Source organism: Asterias amurensis, chromosome 3 (assembly GCF_032118995.1).
Source record: "Asterias amurensis chromosome 3, ASM3211899v1".
Lineage (NCBI taxonomy): Eukaryota > Metazoa > Echinodermata > Asteroidea > Forcipulatida > Asteriidae > Asterias > Asterias amurensis.
In genome coordinates, this window is record NC_092650.1 from 13,449,984 (window position 1) to 13,470,348 (window position 20,365).

General features: G+C 38.0%; 1 protein-coding gene across 2 annotated transcripts in view; it reads right to left on the minus strand.

Moving 5' to 3' along the window:
• Positions 1-18,509, minus strand: part of LOC139935125 (capping protein, Arp2/3 and myosin-I linker protein 3-like) — a 72,433-nt gene extending 53,924 nt beyond the window's left edge. For both annotated transcript variants that reach the window (XM_071929594.1, XM_071929593.1), the window contains exons 1-6: positions 18,322-18,509; positions 17,506-17,606; positions 6,950-7,000; positions 6,108-6,167; positions 5,107-5,252; positions 3,981-4,146 (exon numbers count right to left, since the gene is read on the minus strand). In XM_071929594.1, the coding sequence (XP_071785695.1) occupies positions 3,981-4,146; positions 5,107-5,252; positions 6,108-6,167; positions 6,950-7,000; positions 17,506-17,606; positions 18,322-18,358 (561 nt within the window). In that variant the 5' untranslated portion in view covers positions 18,359-18,509. The remainder of the gene's footprint in view (positions 1-3,980; positions 4,147-5,106; positions 5,253-6,107; positions 6,168-6,949; positions 7,001-17,505; positions 17,607-18,321) is intronic.
• Between the last annotated feature and the right edge of the window lie 1,856 nt (positions 18,510-20,365).

Here is a 20,365-nt window from a genome sequence, read left to right on the forward strand (position 1 = left end):
TGAGGTTTAACTTTTGTTTTCAATAATGACCTATCCTCCAATGGATGACTTAATGATAAAATATTCACAATATATTTTTATGACAGTGGCATGTCGTGGTCGAGCAGTCAAGCACACCGAACGCAGGCTTTGATGTTTCTGATCAGCAGAGTGTTTATTTGAATCCCAAAGCCAAATTCAAAAAGACTTAAGATGATCTTAACTTTGTATATTTTTTTGTAGGACACAAAACAATGTTCACAGATTTACATTGAAATCACACAGTTTGAAAAAGATGATGGTAGAAAACTTCCCTTTAAAAAAATTACTTGCTCATGATGAGGTGCTTTTGTTTTTGACAAATGAGTAAAACAAGTCAAGAAAATAATTTTTGTCCCTAAAGACAAAAACTATTTAAAGGAACACGTTGCCTTGGATCGGACGAGTTGGTCTATAAAAAGCGTTTGAAACCGTTTGTTATGAAATGCATATGGTTAGAAAGATATTTTAAAAGTAGAATATAATGATCCACACAAGTATCACTCAAAATTGCACGGTTTTCTTTTTACGTCGCGAACTATCACGGTCGGCCATTTATGGGAGTCAAAATTTTGACTCCCATAAATGGCCGACCGTGTTTGCAGACTATCTAAATCTCATTAACAAGGATTTGCAAGAGGTTGGTGATCTGCCCAATTCTGAGCTCGACGAAATCATTGGTAAATTCTATTGTGGAGCACGACAACTAAATGGTGAACTGTACTGCAAAAAAAGTATGCTGTTGATCCGTTTCGGGCTCCAACGTCATTTCATCAATAAAGGTAAATCTGACATCATCGGGCACACAGATTTTGCTAATTCATCAAGAGTCTTCAAGAGCTTCTCAGCAACATTAAAGCAGAAGGGGAAGGGATTTGTTACGCACAAGATGGCAATAACAGAGGAAGATATGAGCACTATTCAAGATTCTGTGGACGTGACTGATCCATTGGGCCTTCAAAACAAGGTTTATTTGGATTTGATGTTGTACTTCTGCAACAGAGGAAGAGAGAATCTGCGAGAAATGAAACGTGATAGTTTTGAGATGCACGTTGAGCCAACTGGAAAGCGATACATAACTTTGAAAGATACTCTCACTAAAGACAACCATGCGGATGATCTGGAAATGAGCCAAGGTGGTGTGATGATCGAAACAAATGATGAGCGATGTCCAGTGGCTTCTTTCTTGTCATATGTGGAAAAGCTAAACCCAGGGTGTGAATGGTTCTGGCAGAAACCAAAGTCACAGGTGCCACTATCAGGTCCATGGTACTGTAACTCTCCACTTGGGAAAAACAAGCTGGGTGATAAGATGAAGGAAATTTCCCTGAAAGCAGGAACCCGCGTGTATACAAACCACTGTCTGCGTGCAACGAGCATTACATGTCTGAGGGATGCAGGCTTCAAAGACAGAGACATAATGTCAGTGTCCGGTCATCATTCAGAATCCAGTTTGAAGCACTACGCAAGAACCACCGACAAGAAAAAAGAAGAAATGGCCCATGCCATAAGTTCTTCAATTAACTCAAACCAACAAATCCAAATCGCACCACCTGTGGGACCTTCCACTGCATATGACATCCCTTCAACTTCATCTGCTGATAACATTCCTGGCCCTATGGTATACGTCGAAGAGGAGATCCCGGATCTTGATCTAGAGGGAGGGATTTTGCGTGATATTGCTAATTCACCACGGGGTACTATGACAATCCCTGTCAATATCACAGACACTAGCAGCCAGGAGAACAAACCCACCAGTTTCAGTTTCCACAACTGCGCGGTGAACATTTACCAGAAGTAACTTCAACCACTGCAACCACCTGTAAATATGTTTTTGTTGACGTTGACTGTTTGATTTTTTATTTTACTGTTATCCCTGTTGGATTGGTATATTTTACCAGTGTTTGATTTAATGAAAGACATTAAGACACAACTTTGGTAAGTTATAACACTTTTATACACTTCAAAATCAAGGCCCAGTTCATGAAACCAGCTTTTAACCAATCAGATTAGAAGAATCTATATTATTTGGTATATAAAAGTAATATTGACTGCTTAATATTCGGGGCATAGTTGAAATTATAGGCCCTCGGTGATGTCAAAACCATGACTATGCCCTCAGCTTCGCTTCGGGCATAGGCATGGTTTTGACATCACCGAGGGCCTATAATTTCAACTATGCCCCTCAAAGCAGTCAATATTTCTATATTATAACACCCCTTACAAATGTTCTGCCTTTTCATTGGTTTAGAGCGCGTCACATGATATGTCTTAGTTTTACGAGATGGCGGCCGTGTGATAATGCATCGTTTGCCGTGTGATAGGCGTGCAGTGCCAATAAGTCTTTATACCCACCTCAAACCCAATCAATTGTGCATCTGTGTATCTGAAATGCGCAGACGAACATTACGTGTACGAAGATGATAAAATAGTCAGTTGGGGTGTTATAAAACGAATATTGTCTGCTTTAACTCATGCTATGCGCCTCAGGAAAATAGAACGCTTCGGGGATCACCTCGGGAGTCGTAGTTTTAACCATAGCACTCGAAGCAGTCAATATTTGTATAATACTCCATAGGAGATTCCTACACAGTACAGGAAGATGAAGAACTCACAAATGACGAGTATCAACAATCAATATCATAAAATTACAGCAATTCTGACCCTTTTTTCTGTGTCCTTGATCTCCTTCCCCTTCAGCTATGAAATTCATCTGAATCTATTGTGTAAACATACACCTCCATATTTTCCTCAATTGTGCAGAATATGACGATTGTGTTTATGTTGTTATTGTATAGTAGTCATGATTTTTTTTAAAGATTTTTTTTTCTCCCCAAACTTCCCGATTGACTTTGAATTTGTTTTTTCATGATTTTACTTGAATTATATTTTAAGGAAGTCGAAACAAAAAAGACAACTGTGAAGACCTTGCTTGGCATGGAATTTGTTTTATGTACCATGGCCCAAATTCATAGAGCTTCTTTAAAGGCAGAAAATGTTGCTTTTCCGTGGGGAACAGAGCTCTGCTGGTCGTTACCGTATGCCTGCGACTACCCTGAAACTTCATACTTTGCCATTTCCTGAGAGGGTTCCCGGGCCTCAAAGGCAAAGGTCCTGCCAGGAACCTCGACCCCAATTGCCCCTTGTCCAGCATGCCTGTTTCACCCTGCCGGGACTCAGGACCCTCCCGATCCGGCCACTTGGTGGGAAACATTTTTAAGCAGGATTACATGTATCAGTTCTATTTTATACATAGGCCCTATATTAAGTAGTATTTTTGGTCGATAACTTTATTCTTCATTTACCATTATTTCTTTGTGGTTAGCTTCTTCTTGTGCTTCAACAGCACGAGTGAATTGAGCTCTGGTTTAACCCCAAGGATCAATTTCATAGAGCTGCTTAAGCAAACAATGTTGCTAAACAAATTTCAGCTAAGCACAAGTAAGCAGGATATCAGTCACAGATTGTACATGTGACATGGTATTTTGGCTGGTAACTTTATTCTGGTCAGCATAGTTTTGTTGTGCTTAGCTACTTTTTGCACTTAAAGCAGTGGACACTATTGGTAATTACTCAAAATAATTATTAGCATAAAACCTTTCTTGATTACGAGTAATGGGTAGAGGTTGATGGTATAAAACATTGTGAGAAATGGCTCCCTCTGAAAAGCCATGGTTTTCGAGAAAAAAGTAATTTTCCACGAATTTGATTTCGAGACCTCAGGTTTAGAACTTGAGGTCTCGAAATCAACCATCTAAACGCACACAACTTCGTGTGACAAAGGTGTTTTTTTTTTCATTATTATCTCGCAAATTAGATGACCGATTGAGCTCAAATTTTCACAGGTTTGTTATTTTATGCATATGTTGAGATTCACCAACTGTGAAGGCTAGTCTTTGACAATACCAATAGTGTCCACTGCCTTTAAGCAGCTTTATGAAATTACGTCCAGTATAACTCACCCATGCTACTTCAGCCATGTATGCCTCTTGGTGTAGATCACACATACATGCGTACATCTGTGTGAAGCCACCACAAGGCCCCAGTTCTGGATACGTCTCCTCTAGCTTCATGTTGAGGCTCATCAGTCGGCTTTCTGGTTTAGCCGTTATTCGGGGTATTATTGCTCTGCACACAAAGAGAAAAATATAAATATCTTCAAAGGATACTTCAAGACTGGTTTAAAGGAGCAGGCTGCTTCTCAAGATTGTGAAACAAAATCAGAGATATTTTCAAACATTTGGAGTGTTACACCAATAAACTCATATGTTTTTTTAAATAAAACAGTCTCACTACCAAAAGGCTGGTTTCCGGGAGTAGGTTGCTTCTCCAAAATTGAAAACAAAATCAGAGATCTTTTCAAACGTTAGGAGCATAACAAACAACATCAAATAAGTTCACATGTTTTTTCATCTAAGTTTTACCAGTTTCATTATCAAAAGGCTGGTTTCTGGGAGCAGATTGCTTCTCAAAAATTGAAAACAGATCAGAGATCTTTTCAAACAATTGGTGTGTTACAAACAAATATCAACAAACATTTTTTTTTTTTAATCAAACAGTCTGATCAGTTTCATTATCAAAAGGCTGGTTTTTGATGATATTTTCTTTAAAGGTAAAGGACCAACCCGGTAGGTATTAAAGGAACACGTTGCCTTGGATCGGACGAGTTGGTCTATTAAAAGTGTTTGAAACCGTTTGTTATGAAATACATTTGGTTAGAAAGATGTTTTAAAAGTAGAATATACTGATCCACACAAGTATCACTCAAAATTGCACGGTTTTCCTTTTACGTCGCGAACTATCACGGTCAGCCATTTATGGGAGTCAAAACCTCGACGAGGTTAAAAGAAATCCACGCAATTTCGAGGCATATTTGTGTAGATCATTGTATTCTACTCTTACAATATCTTTCTAACCATATGCATTTTATAACAAACGGTTACAGAACGCTTTTCAAAGACCAACTCGACCGATCCAAGGCAACGTGTTCCTTTAACATTCAAACCGGGAATAGTACCCACACACAGGCTGATCTCAACCCCCCCCCCCCTGCCCCCACAGGTCAATGATCTTATCAGCTAGACTTACTCAATCGGGAAGACATTGGGGAAGCACTTCTTGATCTCCAGGGCTATGGTTTCAATGATACAATCAATATCCTCTGTCTTGTCTGTAGAAAGACTGTATGTCGTCTTATTCGTGTTATCCTTCTTTGAATTCACAAAGATCTTCAACTGTAGGCAGAAACAAAAAAGACAGTCTTTAAAAAAATGGTGTTCATCTAATTTATAAAGAGAGTTGCAATCATCTTTGCTTTTTCTGAAGGTGACAGATAATAATGCTGGACTGATACATGTTCGCTCTCATTGTTCGAAGCAGCTTGCTAGTTTTCAAAATATGCAAGATATGACCGTTTGACCAAACTAAGTATTAAAGGCAGTGGACACTATAGACTGATCCAGCCTTTCAATCAAACTATGCGCGTTCACCCATTTGACCAATCACAGCAATGATTGTGGTCGGACATATTTAGCACGCGCGACGGAATCGTGCAGAATGTCATGGGAGTGTTCGTACACGTTTCTTGCTCACGTGTGCGGTGGGCTGAGCTTAGTGGAAAGCAGGAACGGTCCATTGGTAATTGTCAAAGACTAGCCTTCATAGTTGGTGTATCTCAACATAAAATAACAAACCTGTGAAAATTTGAGCTCAATCAGTCATCGAACTTGCGAGATATGAATGAAAGAAAAAAACACCCTTGTCACACGAAGGTGTGTGCATTTAGATGGTTGATTTCGAAACCTCAAGTTCTAAATCTGAGGTCTTGAAATCAAATTCGTGGAAAATTACTTCTTTCTCGGAAACTACATCACTTCAGAGGGAGCCGTTTCTCACAATGTTTTATACCATCAACCTCTCCCGATTACTTGTCACCAAGAAAGGTTTTATGCTAATAATTATTTTGAGTAATTACCAATAGTGTCCACTGCCTTTAACCTTCTTGCATGAAAAAATAGTACGGGGGCCAAATCCTTTAACGTACATCAAGAAAATAAAATCATACTGTGCCCTTCTAGTTTTGTTTTTACCTGGAGTGGCTTAAGACTCTCCATGCTGTGGATATCCAAGAAGTTGAACTCATGCTCAAGCTATAAGACAGAAGAAAAACAACAATCAACTTTTGTCTCAAAAAATTATGTTAAATTTTTGGTTGAACAAAGACAAATTTTACTATAGAGCGGGAGTTGAGCCTGCTACCTCCGGATTAATGATGGCGCTCTACCAACCGAGCTATCTAGCCCTCGTGTTCGCAGTCTCCCTACATTATTTTGTCAATTTCTTTGTTTAGGGGTGCCAGTCGTAGGAAATTTTTATCTGCAACTGCCGCCGTGTAGCCAGGGATCACACCAAAGTTTATGATACAACCTGGGAGGCCTCAGCAGAGGAATCACCTTCAGGGGATTCAACTTTTTATTTCAAATGTCAAGTAATAAACAACAAAAGAAACTTGACAAAATTAAAGTTAAAGGAACACGTTGCCTTGGATCGGACGAGTTGGTCTATAAAAAGCGTTTGAACCCGTTTATTATGGAATGCATATGGTTAGAAAGATGTTTTAAAAGTAGAATATAATGATCCACACAAGTATCACTCAAAATTGCGCGGTTTTCATTTTACATCGCGAACTAACACGGTCGGCCATTTACGGGAGTCAAATTTTTTACTCCCATAAATGGCCGACCGTGTTTGTCGACGAGGTAAAACGAAAACCACGCAATTTCGAGGCATATTTGTGTAGATCATTGTATTCTACTTTTACAATATCTTTCTAACCATACCGATTTTATAACAACCGGTTACAGAACGCTTTTCAAAGACCAACTCGACCGATCCAAGACAAAAGTCATTTCCGTAATAGATATCCACTTACTTTTGTTGGAATCTTATTTGCAAGTATAAATGCTCTGTACTTGGACAATCCCTGTAGATACAAAATGAAGGGAATGGAAAGAAAATGTCAAGTAGTAAAAAATCCCTTCTAAGGTGTAGAGTTACATAGCTCAGTCTTCAAGAGTTTCATAAACAAATCAAGGAAATATAATTGAAATCTGTACTGGTGTTAGTTTCATCCCCGTCAGTTTCAGATATAGTACACTCTGGGTACAACTGTGTTGGATTTACATTTGTGTTTTGATAAATATTACTAACTATAGAGCTACACGAGTAGCAACCAAAACTCGAATAGTTTCCTTTCCTTGAAAAAGCTTTAGCTCAAAGTGAAAAACAATTCTGAAACCAACCCTACTCAAATTTCTTTATTAAGGGAATCGATGTGTGGCGAAGAGGTTTTCAACTAGTGGTTTAATCCCAACGAGGCTTGGTTCTTGAGGGTCATTCCGTGTCAAATCACCCTATTTGGAAAGCTTACACAATTTCCTTTCAAAAGACACCAATTTCAACAAATTTGACCCAATGGGTACCGATTTATGGTTGTTTGAATGTCAGAGGTCAGGCGCATTTTGACCGAAATCAACGAGAAAGTGCATGCCGTAGCACGAAAACCGTTTATCGGATAGAGCTGAAAATTGTAATTTGAGCTTGTTGAGCCATTATTACCACATAAAACAAATTTGAGCAAATTTAAAGAGGGTAGGGTTTAAAATTGTCTTTTTTTTGGGTGATTTGACACGGAATGACCCTTGATCATTTTACCGAGATGAACACACTTTGATTCCCATTCATAAATACCTTTTCGATCAAAAACATCATCACTCTTTGGTCAAAAAGTAAAATAAATGCAAAAATTATAATTGTTAAATGATTTCTTTCAACACAACACCCCTCGAGCTATGAAATGGTGAAGCCCTCCGCCGCCCTCCGGTAAACAACTCCTTATAAGGGAATGCTGTGCGCGTCGTGCGTATCGCGGGATGTGGCACAACTGTACCAGCCGTTGCTCTCGACAAATAGGAATGAAGAAACTGTCTTATAAGAACAGGTGCAAGGTCGCGTGTCACGCCCATGTTTCAACACTTTTTACCGGTCATAAACAAAGGTTTATACACACCCACTTGACGCGCTCTCCACAAAAAGGAATAGCGAAACTGTCTGAGGTATTTATGAATGTATGTTTACATGTAGTCTACATAGAATGCTTTTGAAAGTGTCACATCGGTTGTCCCAACATGGTTATATGATCCAACTACCACTACATGTAGGTTAGACACATCTGTGTTCATGCTGAGTATCTCATTCATACGCACATCAAAAGCAATCAGGAAATACAAACAATGCTGAACTATTTTTGAATAAAGACGCATAGTAAATTAAAAAAACTGGTAGCTACTTGGCAGATGTTACATGGGGTTAATGGCTAGATTTTTCTTTGAGGATGTAGCTCAAAAACTTTAACGGGCCAGAATTGTTTTTAAAAGGTCTTAATTTGAATGAAAACAAATAAATAAAATAACCACAGTTGTCTTTTAAATGGGCAAGTAAACTTTGTCAATTAACATAATTTATCTGGGTAAACATTTTAACAACAAATTTATTATTTATTTAATTACAAACCTAAGACCCACCACTAAAATCATCCGGCCTGTGATGCAATGTTAATGTTCTAGACCAGGGCCCAATTTCATAGAGCTGCTTAAGCAAAACTTTTTGCTTAAGCAAAAATTCATTGCTTAGTAAAATCATATTACCGGCCAAGACTCCACTCAATTGTAATTCTAAGTAAACAACAGCTTAATACTAGTCTTAAGCAATGTATATGGCAGTAGGAAATTTTGGCCAGTAACATGTGTAATATAAGCGAGCTATTTTCGTGCTTAAGCAATTAAATTAGCCCCTGATGGCCACTTCACAGGTGAGGCTACACTTAACTGCCACCAGGGGCACACTGCTACTTTCTCATAGGGCTGAAACAGGGTTACCCTATTCACAGTCCCCAAGGACTGGTAGAGCAGAATGCGCTACCTTCCCAACTTCCTACAAGTGTCATGACCGGGATTTGAACCAACACTCTGCTGCTGACAACATCAGAGCATGGGTCCAGTGAACTAGACTGCTCGGCCACAACAAACTGGTTTATATTATAGGAGGCCACTATTATTATTACACATGTTCTTTAATCATGTGGTTGGTTCCATAACCATGTGGCCTGAAAACATGTGCTTTTAATTATAAGTCATCATGTAATGTAAAATTACTTACACTACATTTTAACCCCCCCCCCCCCAAAAAAAAAAAAAAAAAAACAACAACAACAACAACAGCAACAACACCAAAAACTACAAAAACAACATAATAAAACAACAACAATTAACAACTATAGTACAACCAAATTGTTGGACCACCCCTGCATGGAATGAGTCAGATTGAAGTAAAACATGTAAGTCTTGAAGTTAAAATCAGATACAAAATAATTTCTATCTTCCTCCGGTCCCAGTAAATGAAATCAAAATGATTTTTGCAAACCGATTATGTCAAAAATCTTTTTATGTTAAAAGTCTTTTTGTGCTGTATAGTGGCATTTACTGCATTTTCACTTCCTCATCAAACTACAGGTTTTGTTTGACAACTTGTCTAGCGGTGAAACTTAACTTTCAAAATAATAACAGTGGGGGTGTGCCGTTTCCCTGAGCTAACTATGCATGTAAAATCCCATACATCTTGCTTCCCACATTGTACATGTTGTATACAATTTGTTTATTTTAACAGCAAAACAGAACCATCCAACCTTGACCGGTTCACTTGATGGTTATGTATTGATGAAACTAAAACTCACGCTGGTAATATACATAAAACATTGATCACCATAACCAATTTTTAAAATATAAATTCCAAATTATACTTGGTATTGAAGTTGGTACAAGGGTATGAGATACATGTACATTTCACCCTGCTAGACTTGGTAACATTTTCCAGTGAGATGGCTAATCATTTGAAACCATTCATCTGCATAATTGGTTGTGTACGGTGACACGACTGTGCACAGAACTACACTTAATACTGCGTCTACAGATGCATTCAACGTGAACAACATCGTATTGCAGGCCATAGTTTAAAATAATCATTCATAAATACCTCAAGACAGTTTCGCTATTCCTATTGGTGGAGAGTGCGTCACGTCATGTGGGGGTGTTTAAACCTTTGATAATGACCAGTGTTTATGACCGGTTGTGAGCGGGACAGTTTCTTCATTCCTATTGGCTGAGAGCACCGGCTTAAACAGTTGTGCCACATCACACCATACGCGCGACCCGCACAGCATTCCCTTATAAGGAGTTGTTTACCCGAGGGCCTTACTATTTCATAGCTTGAGGGGTGATGTTTTGAAAAAAAATTTTTTAACAATTATCATTTTTGCATTTATTTTACTTTTTGACCTAAAAGTGTTGATATTTTTTGACCGAATTTATAAATGGGAATCAAAGTGTGTTGAATCGGTTTTCAACTTGTGGTTTAAACCCGCAAAGGCCTGATTCTTGATAATTTACCCCAACTTTGTCTCTGTAAAATTATCAAGAACCAGGCCTCGTTGGGTTTAAAATGGTTTAAACCACTAGTTGAAAACCTCTTCATCACACATTGATTCCCTTTTTCAAAACCCAAGTGGATTGTATTGAATGGTCCTACAGTACGAGGATTAAAGAATCAATAATTACTGTAAATTTACAAAAAGGACCTCAATTTACTTAAAATCAGAGTTCTCCCCATAAATGTGTTAGTGATTAGCCAGTGTGAACAAAACTTGACATGTCACTAGTACGGCAGCTTTTTTCCCTTGTGACTGATGTCCATGTTTTAAATTAAAGGACCACTTCTAATATTTCAGTGGTTACCTTTTAATGGCCGAGTAGGCATCGTCAAAGTCAGTTAACAACTTTATAACACTTAAAAGTTTGATCAAGTAATATTGTTAATGGAATTCCTTTAGAAGTACATGTAGATTGATGTAAATGACGCAGATGGGTCCCTTGTAGATAAGGGTTCCTAGAGATCAAGTTTTATTACTTGTATCGGTATCCATGTTGACAAATCCCAACCTGCCCTGTTTGTAATGTAAACACATCAGGTTGTCAAGCATGTGTCCATAATTGATTACATTGTAAATTCATCATGCAGGGCTCCAAATTAACACTGAGACCACAGGCCCAGCCGTCGATTTCAGCAAACTCTTCCTAACTAAAGATTAATCTTGGGATGAGTTATGTTGCATATCCATATACATTAGGATACATTGAACCCATCCTAAGTTTGGAGGAGTTGTACTCGTCCTAAACTCGAGATAGGATGAATCCTAGTGTTTTGTAAAATAGGCTGCAGGGCCAGTGATGTTAGCGTTGGGCAAGTAAACTCTGGATCGTACAAGTTCGCCAGTCTTGCTTTTGTTTTTTAATTAGTCAATAGTTGGATAATAGCCTCATAGGCTACTTCATTAGTTTTTACATCTTTGTGGGGAAAAGTTGTTTAATATACAGCGCTAATATACAATATCTTTCGACTCTTTTGAATCTCAAGCTACACTTACACATGTACACAACGAGAAATGAGATTATTTCTTTGTGGTTGTTCAACTCTTTTTAATTCTGGATTTGTGAAATAAACTATGGTCCAGTTAATATTTTGAGATACAAAACATGCAGTCTTGTAATATTATGAACCTCCCAAATTTGAGCCCTGTGTTATGGGACAGACAGTACTGGAATGGGGAGTGGGGTTTAAAGAGTTGTTTTAATTGAAAAGACTTTTGTGATGAATCAAGTCTTTCAAACTATTTTATTTGGGGGAGGAAGAGGGAGAGGGAGAGGAAAGGAAGGTGGATCGTAGCAGCTTGATAAAGCAAACATTTTGGACGAAATCCTTCCCTGAAATATTGTCAACTCTTGATGACCTTGGAATCAATCCCATTCATTTGACCCTGAAGGTCTTTGAACCAGTGTTGACTAAATATGAAAAAGTTCCTTCACGTTTTTGGTAGCTCAATTACTCAGATTCATAATGTAAGACGTGACAAACATGTCAAGACATTTGATTAATTTACGTGTAATCACTTCCCTTCCAACCAGCCCGACACATTATATCTCTTCCTACTTCCTTGTCTACATGTATATTAAAGGTAGTGGACACTATTGGTAATTACTTAAAATAATTACTGACATAAACCTTACTTGCCAACGAGTAATAGGGAGAGGTTGATAGTATAAAACATTGTAAGAAACGGCTCCCTCTGAAGTAACATAGTTTTTGAGAAAGAAGTAAATTTCAACGAATTTGATTTCAAGACCTCAGAATTTGATTTTGAGGTCTTGAAGTTAAGCATCTGAAAGCACACAACTTCGTGTGACAAGGGTGTTTTTTCTTTTAGTATTATCTTGCAACTTTGATGACCAGTTGAGCTCAAATTTTCACAGGTTTGTTATGTAAGATATGCATATATATGTTAAGAAACACCAAGCGAGAAGACTGGTCTTTGACAAGTACCAATAGTGTCCAGTGTCTTTTAAAGTTGATCAATGTCTATGATAGAAATGTTATGTATGGCTTTTAAGACAAAAATCTGCCTTTCACCCAAATCCTGAATCATCCTCCTCACCAGTACATCAACCATGTCAACTATTTGAAAAAAAATGTCATGTTAAAAAGACATTAATTTGCATTGAAATCTTCATTCACAATATAAGCCTATAGTGCTTGAAAGTTGTCTGCATAATAAGTCCTCCCCAGTTGTTATTTAGTGTAAGTACATGACTTCCTGTGGCTTTATGTTTGGCCTTACTGATAAAATAAAGTGCAACTTGACAATAGAAAACTACTATCCCATTTACTTTGATATGGAGGAAATTAAAGTACTGAAAGTAAGACTCAAGAAGGTCAGTTAATAGATCTTGTAGCACACAACACTGAGGAAAACAGTAAAGATCTGGTTAATAACAGTTGATAACTTGGACAGTGAAATAACAAATCAGCCGTTGATTTCTCCAAACTCTTCCTAACTTAGGATTAATCTTAGGACTTAGGACGAGTTCAGTTCCGTAGTTGTTATTACGTATTGAATCCATCCTAAGTTAGGACGGGTTACTCGTTCCTAAGTTAGGACGGGTTACTCGTCCTAACTCGAGATAGGATTGATCCTAGCGTTTCGTCAAATCTGCTGCTGATGACTTAAAATTACAATTTTGTGTTTATCATCCCTGTATGAAAAGGTCGGGACCTACGTGTAGATTACCTTGACACTCTGAATCACAAATGTACTAGGTCAATCATGCATTACAGGTTTTGTTCCTTGTACGTCACATGTAAGTTTGACAATCAATTCATTGTTACATGTAGATATGCAACTATTTTATAAACTCTCAGGAGCATTTAGGAAACTGAACATGGTTAGAAAATAGGATGTTACCAAACTCTGACAGGTCTAAAAGGTAACACTCCTAAGCACTGGTTTTGCATTACCAGTAATTTCTTTAGTTTTTCACTCCGATAATTGACAACACACAAAATACCTCATAATGTTATCAATTAGCAGCAAAATTAATTCTCTACCAAATTTGGCAGCTGCAGCTGGCTACGGCTGATGCTTATTATTTCTATGGGCTTTCCCGTATATTTCAAAGATTGTTTGCCATTCAATAGATCCTTCCCATGAAATATGCTGATTACATTCACGCATGCGTACAGACCCTGTTGGTTGGCAAACGCCATAGAGTTGTGCACTAAGCAGACGCGCAATCGCGTCTGCGTCACGCACCATTAACCATGTACAAAACAGCCCGATGTTCCCTCATTTTGCCAACCAAAACGTCAGTGCGCACGAGCAATGTGCAATTTACATATTACATGGGAAGGGTCTATTGACAATCAAGGAACAAGCCACTACAGCCAACACAAGCAATTCGTACCGTAACCAATTAGGACCATTTTAAATTTAAGCCATAGCTGTAGCCACTAGTTTAGACACGGTCCAAGTCATTTATGGCTTATAACTCAGTGCCAACTGCTGAAGAGGGACAAACTTCTGCATTGAAAGATGAGATTTATACTAAGACCACACCTACTGCTCTAAAAGAAAGAGATGATATAATGTAAGGTAAGCTGGGTTTGAAAGCAACAAAGCTAAATTAGTAATGAAGGCCTGTAGTTTGACCCAGGATAGAATTTCCAGGTTTTCATTTGACTGTAACGCTGGGTCAGATAAAACAGTCACTTCCTTTAAAAAATATTAAATGCTAGGCCTGGTATCACTATTAGGTGTACAGATTTAGGCAGTTACATTGTTTCATGATACCTTTTGTAGATCAAGGTTTTGGCAATCATGACATGAATCTCTACTCACTGTGAATGAGGGTTATAATTATTCATTTTGAGGTGTTTTTTTTACTCACACTGAGGTGTGTTAGCACTGTATACTCAGTACTCCCCCCCCCCCTCCCGAGTCCTGTGATATTTATTTGGGTCCAGGATTCGAACCCCTCAACCTTGTAGAGCAGTGCCTCACCAACTAGACCACCGAGATTGCCCGGTAGCTAGAGGCAGTTTGAAACTTACGTTTCATGGCAGGGGGTACCGCAACGATGTAATAATAATGAATGTGTTGTTCAATTTGCATCCGGGATAAACATTGAATTCTTGTTTACCCATGCATGAATGAAAGTGTTTGTAGAATGTTTACCTGTAGAAGTTTCAGCTTCAAGTTTTTAGTAAGAAATTGAAAATCATAGAGCAAAGTTTTTAGGAGACTCGAAAAAATCTGTTGTACTGGTACAGGCAAAAAAAATTCATCTCACAAAGATGAAAACTGTTATACTATTTTCTCATAAACTTCGTAAGCATCCCAAAAAATTGTATTTTCAAGGAAGCTTACTAGTTAGTATTATGTTTAAAATGTGTAAGTTTTATGTAAATCTGTGGATGTTTGTGTTTTGTGTAAACAAAAAGTACCCAAACCCTTTGAATACCCAGTTTTGTGAGAAAATATGCCAGGCCAGGAAGACATTGTATTCATAAGTGTACTGCAAATGGGTTTTTTTTTTTACAGCCTTGCATGTTTCCTGATTGGAAGATCCATTATGTTATGATTGCGTGTCCATGTGCGACATATAGTACGCTACTTCAAATACACTCTAAACCTACACATGAAGAAACAAGAGAAGTGTTGGTTTCACAATTGTGCTTAAATTACTTTGAGCTTAAATCTTTAAGAGGAAAGGAAACTGTTGACGCTACTCTTGAAGCACTATGTCAACAATTACCAATATTTGAAATCAATGTGTCCAAATTTTAAGTAAACATTGTATTAAAGCGTAAACCCAACAGCTTTACCAGTTGTACTCTCACTTCAGTCTAGGACACTTCTGTCATTAATCACAACTACCTGATTTCAGGAAATCCTTGATTTTTCAGTGTAGATATTGTCAGATAATTGTGGGTTGAAGGTAAACTTACAATACAATACAATACAATAATCTTTATTAGATCCCAAAAAGGGTAACTCAAATGCTCGCATACGGTAAAAACATTGACGCGTAAAAAACATTAAAAAACAGACAATTGCTACATATAATTGGTTCTAGAAGATTTGAGAGCAGTGTTTTAAAGCTGAGACATAAGAAATCAAATCACTAGAGTGTGTGCAACGTGGGAATTTATTTTGCTTACTATGTGGGAACAGTTTGTGTGGGAAAGACTGCGCTCTATAAAGTTGAAAAAACAATGATTGTTTAACTTGCAAGGTCCTGGTACCTTTCGCTTTCTGTGTGGTGCGCGTGGATAATTATAACAAACCGATTCTTTGTTAATTGTACTTTGATCAAGGCATAGCAAGATCAATTGCTTTTGAGAGTGTATGGAAGCAAGTTTGCCGACTTACAAACTTCCAATATTCTCCATTATTCAAGAAAGACGAGTGCACGCAGTGAAAGAGAAGGAAAACAATGATTCTAAGTACAAAACTACTGAATTTTTGCATAAACTGACTGAAGTTAAAGGGTCTGATTTACTTTTTGTAGGGCAAAAAAACACAATGTCCACAGATTCACAATAAACTTACACCGTTTGAAGATAATACCTTTTTGAGCTATGGTGGACACAATGCTACAACACTGTAAAGTTGTGGTAAATTTGTGCGTATTGACCATAGAAATAGAACATTTGTTATTCAGTGAAGTGCGCATTTTAGGCGACGCGGCGTTTACGCGTAAACTTAATGACCACAAACATGGTGAGCGTGGCATCAGTTACTGCATGTGAACTGCGAGTATCATGTCCACTATACCTCAAAAAGGCCTATGATAGTAGAAAGTTTACCTGAAAATGTTACTTGCTGAGGTGCTTGCTGTAGTTTTTCTTAAAATGAGTAAAACAACTTCATGAAAATAATTTTCGTCTCAGTGATTATGAGACGAAAATTATTTTCGCACGTGACATTGTTTTACTAATTTCTCAAAAACTACAACCTCAGACACTAATATTTCAAGGCAAGCTTTCTGCTTTCATTATCTTCAAACGGTGTACAGTAAGTTTAATGTAAATCTGTGGACAATGTGTTTTGTGCTACAAAAAGTACCCAAATCCTTTAAACACCTACCGGAATGTTTTCAACAGAAATGGTATTTTTACTTGTTTATAATGCACTTGTTCACCATTTTAATGTAATTTTGATATGTGTACACTTCTGAACTTTTCGTTATTATCGATTAAAAATCAGGCCCCTACCTAAAGGTTTTTTGAAAAACTAAAAACACTTCTGCCGTTGACAGCGGGCGTCAAAGGACAATGCCGCTGACATCATTTGTGGGAGTTTGCTTTGTTATACATCCGCGCTGCAACAAAACGGCTTTACCTGTTTATGACGTTTTGAGAGTGATTACGTAACAGGGCTTTTCGCAAATCTCGCAGAAAAGCTCTGGATAAGGGCATACAAAATGATTGGTTTTTTTACACAATTGAAACCTATTTATAATCATATGACTCGATTTCCTTATTCATCGAAAACATTTTAAGTGGAATTCAGCAAAGTTCACGACTTGACATTTTCGTTCAAGCAGGTCTTTAAGTCCGGATGCCTTTGATCTACTTGATTTAGTGTTCCATTGAGGCTAAATTAGCCAACTGGTCAAACTTGTTTAAGATGGGGTGTTACACAAGATGGGGCCTCACTGTGTAGAGCTGCTTAACAGCCAGTTTAAGTGAGCTTACTGTGACAGTTTTCATTTCATAGCGCTGCTAACCAGTGCGCACAAAAAGGTTTGATATTTATCCTTCCATTGCTAACTGAACATTAATGACATAACACTGCAAATCCATTGAAAGCATGACCTGACCACCTAATTATGTTGCTCGTGAAGTACAATTACGCTTTTAAAAGCAAATCTTCTGCTGTGGTTAGCATAAGAATTAGTTTACCGTTCAGCAGCGCTATGAAATTGGTCGCAATACTAGATTTTGGTTTTAAAATTACAAATTAATAGAAATATAACTCACCAGTATTTTGGTCTCCAGTTTATCCCCTTTTGATGAATCCATTCGGACCAGCTTAAGCGAGCCATGACTGAAGCGTTCTCCAAGACAGCTCAGAACAGAATCTAGCATTCATGGGAAAATCATAGTGTGATGGGATTAATCATTTGGAGAGCACATTATTTAAGGGGGAATTTGAAGTGAGATTTGATCCGAACCAATGACAAAAAAAAGAGAAATTAATACACCCTTAATAATAATAATAGTTATAAACATAATATTAGTAATAACAGATTTTCATAAACTGCTTTTCAAATAGTTGTGGTTACAATTTCAAAACTACTTTTCAAAGCACTTCCAACATTAATTTTAAAAATATTAAATCACACAAAATTCCTAGACACTGTTTTTAAAACCAAGATATCCAAAACATGTGGTGTATCGTGGCTGAGCGGTCTAGTTCACCAGACCCAAGCTCTGGTGTTGTCAGCTCAGCAGAGTGTGGGTTTGAATCCTAGTCATGAGACTTATGCCCTTGAGCAAGGCATTTAGTTAGAGTTAGACATTGCTTTGTAAAAACTTTGAAAGCTGCATTCTTCTCTACTTTTAAAGTTTAATTCCATTTTCAACATATTCTAATGTCGAAAAGGTTGGGAAGTCGATAAACGCAACACACGTCCCACGGAACCGGTCCCATCATCATGATCCCCCACACTGTCACACACAACTTGCTGAATGCACACACATACGCATACACGGATCCAATACGCAATGCAAATCAATGGTGTAACTGTAAACAAAACGAATCAGCAAGTCAGAAATCTCTGCCCTTCAACTCACCTTCCAGCTCCGATGAAATTACTTCTAGGGAGCTCATTTTTACATAAAACGCTCTCACAAGGTAGATAAACACATCAACTGTAATCCGGGGTAGGTAACTTCACGAAACACAGAACGAATAACCACGAAGAACAAGTTGACAAGATCAGGAAGTTGGTGGGGCTCTCACGCACACTTGTGGGAGTGGTCCGCCATGTTTGGAATAGCTACCCAATGAGAAATTCGCTGGTTCTATTTCAAGATCATGCGGTGGGTACCGGATAGAGGTTACCGAGGACCAGCCAAATAATGACCTCCTGGTTTTCTGAGGGCACAAACTTGTGTGACGTCAGGGAATTCCCTTTTGATGCTTTTGATCAAGTGGTTTTGACCAGACCATGGATGAGGGCATTTAGCACAAAACAAAAGTTGTTGTTTTCCCTCGTCAGATCCTACACAGCCCACGATAATTGTGTTCTTCAAGAGGTTGCATTTGTATGGGCGTCTACAATGTATAAAGGGGGAAAATCTGCCTCTTAATAAATTATCCGTAACATGTCCTCTATTCAAAAGTTTAAAGAGGCCCTCAAAACCCACTTTTTTCACAGCTGCTTTTCATAAATTTTGTGTTTCTTCCTTGCGCCATGAGCATCACTTGTGTTGGATACCGGCGCACTATAAGTGTTCATATTATTATTATTATTTATTATTATAGTGCCCCATTTAATACAGCGGGCGGCGGTCTCTTTTAGAGAGCCGTGTCGAAACGATACTGGTGGGGAATACCTAAACAAAACTGCTCCATAAGGTGGCGCTATAGCTATCTCTAATTGGGAAAATTATCCTATAATAGATCCGTTTCGAAAAACTTAGTTATTTTCTCTGGCGTGTCCGGCGTGGAGGTTGCGGGGAGGCCGTCTTGACGATGTCTAAATAATAGTGTTCAATGTTCAAGCCACAGTCATTGTTGGCGTCAATCAGGGAGGGGACAGGGGGACGTTACGTGCGCGCTCGCCGTAAAAATGTGGTCCCGAGAGAATGGGAACAGGTTTTGCAGAGAATCCCAAAACAGTAGTTTCCTGTGGATGACGCGGGATTGGGACTTGAGTAAATATGTGGATGTGGATACGTCCCCTACTTTTTGTGGGGACACCATATAAATGTCCCTCCATGTTTTTTTTAAATCATGATCTTTATCTTGAGTCTCAAGTTTTGCTTTTGTGAATTTAATAACAAACCCTATTTGCCGTCATTGACATCAATTCTGGGGGTGGAGATGCCCCCAATTGTTGTCAATGTCAACTCATAAAAAAAAATAAGGGCACGTGGCGTGTCATCTCTTTACTTTTTAGTTCTCTAGTTACTGTATTACCATGAGGCCTATCGTGTGATGCGCTGTCCCTGTCTGCCAGTGCCAGTTATCAGGTTGCTCCTTCTGGAAGTGATCAAAGGTTAGTATCAGACATCTTATAAATATGTTGGAGTCAACGATGTTGTCTGATACTAACTTCAGGAAAGACTCCATCTGAAATCAAAAGGAAATGTATAACACTTAACTATTAGTGGTTAATAGATGGTAAATTTGCATCGGGGACAAAGAATATTTCGGTTTTACCCATATCACAAAAAAAAGTTTAATGGCCTGACGTTTCGACCCCAGCAATCTTCTCCAAGGCTAAAGAATGCATTAACCTTAAACAAACTCAAACCTTGTGTTGATTTTTAATGGAATGTATTTGAGCAGAAGTAGATTTTTGATAAACCAAATTGACTTTGTTGATTTTGCACATAATTTCAAAGGATCTTTTTTGTTTGTTATGTAAGAAAAAATTGAAACGAAGAGAAAAGTTTCTGAACCTCAAGGGAAGGTTTTGACAAGAGTCAGATTGCTATGTCAGATGCTATGTCAGATTTTGGGCCCCAAACATTGAAAAATTGATTTTTTTTTAGTGAATGGTATTTCAAAGAGTATCACCCGCTCTAACGAAAAAGAAATTTAACTTTTACTTTAAATGGTCAGGAACCATGTGTTTTTTTAAACGTTTCTTATAAAACACATAAGAAT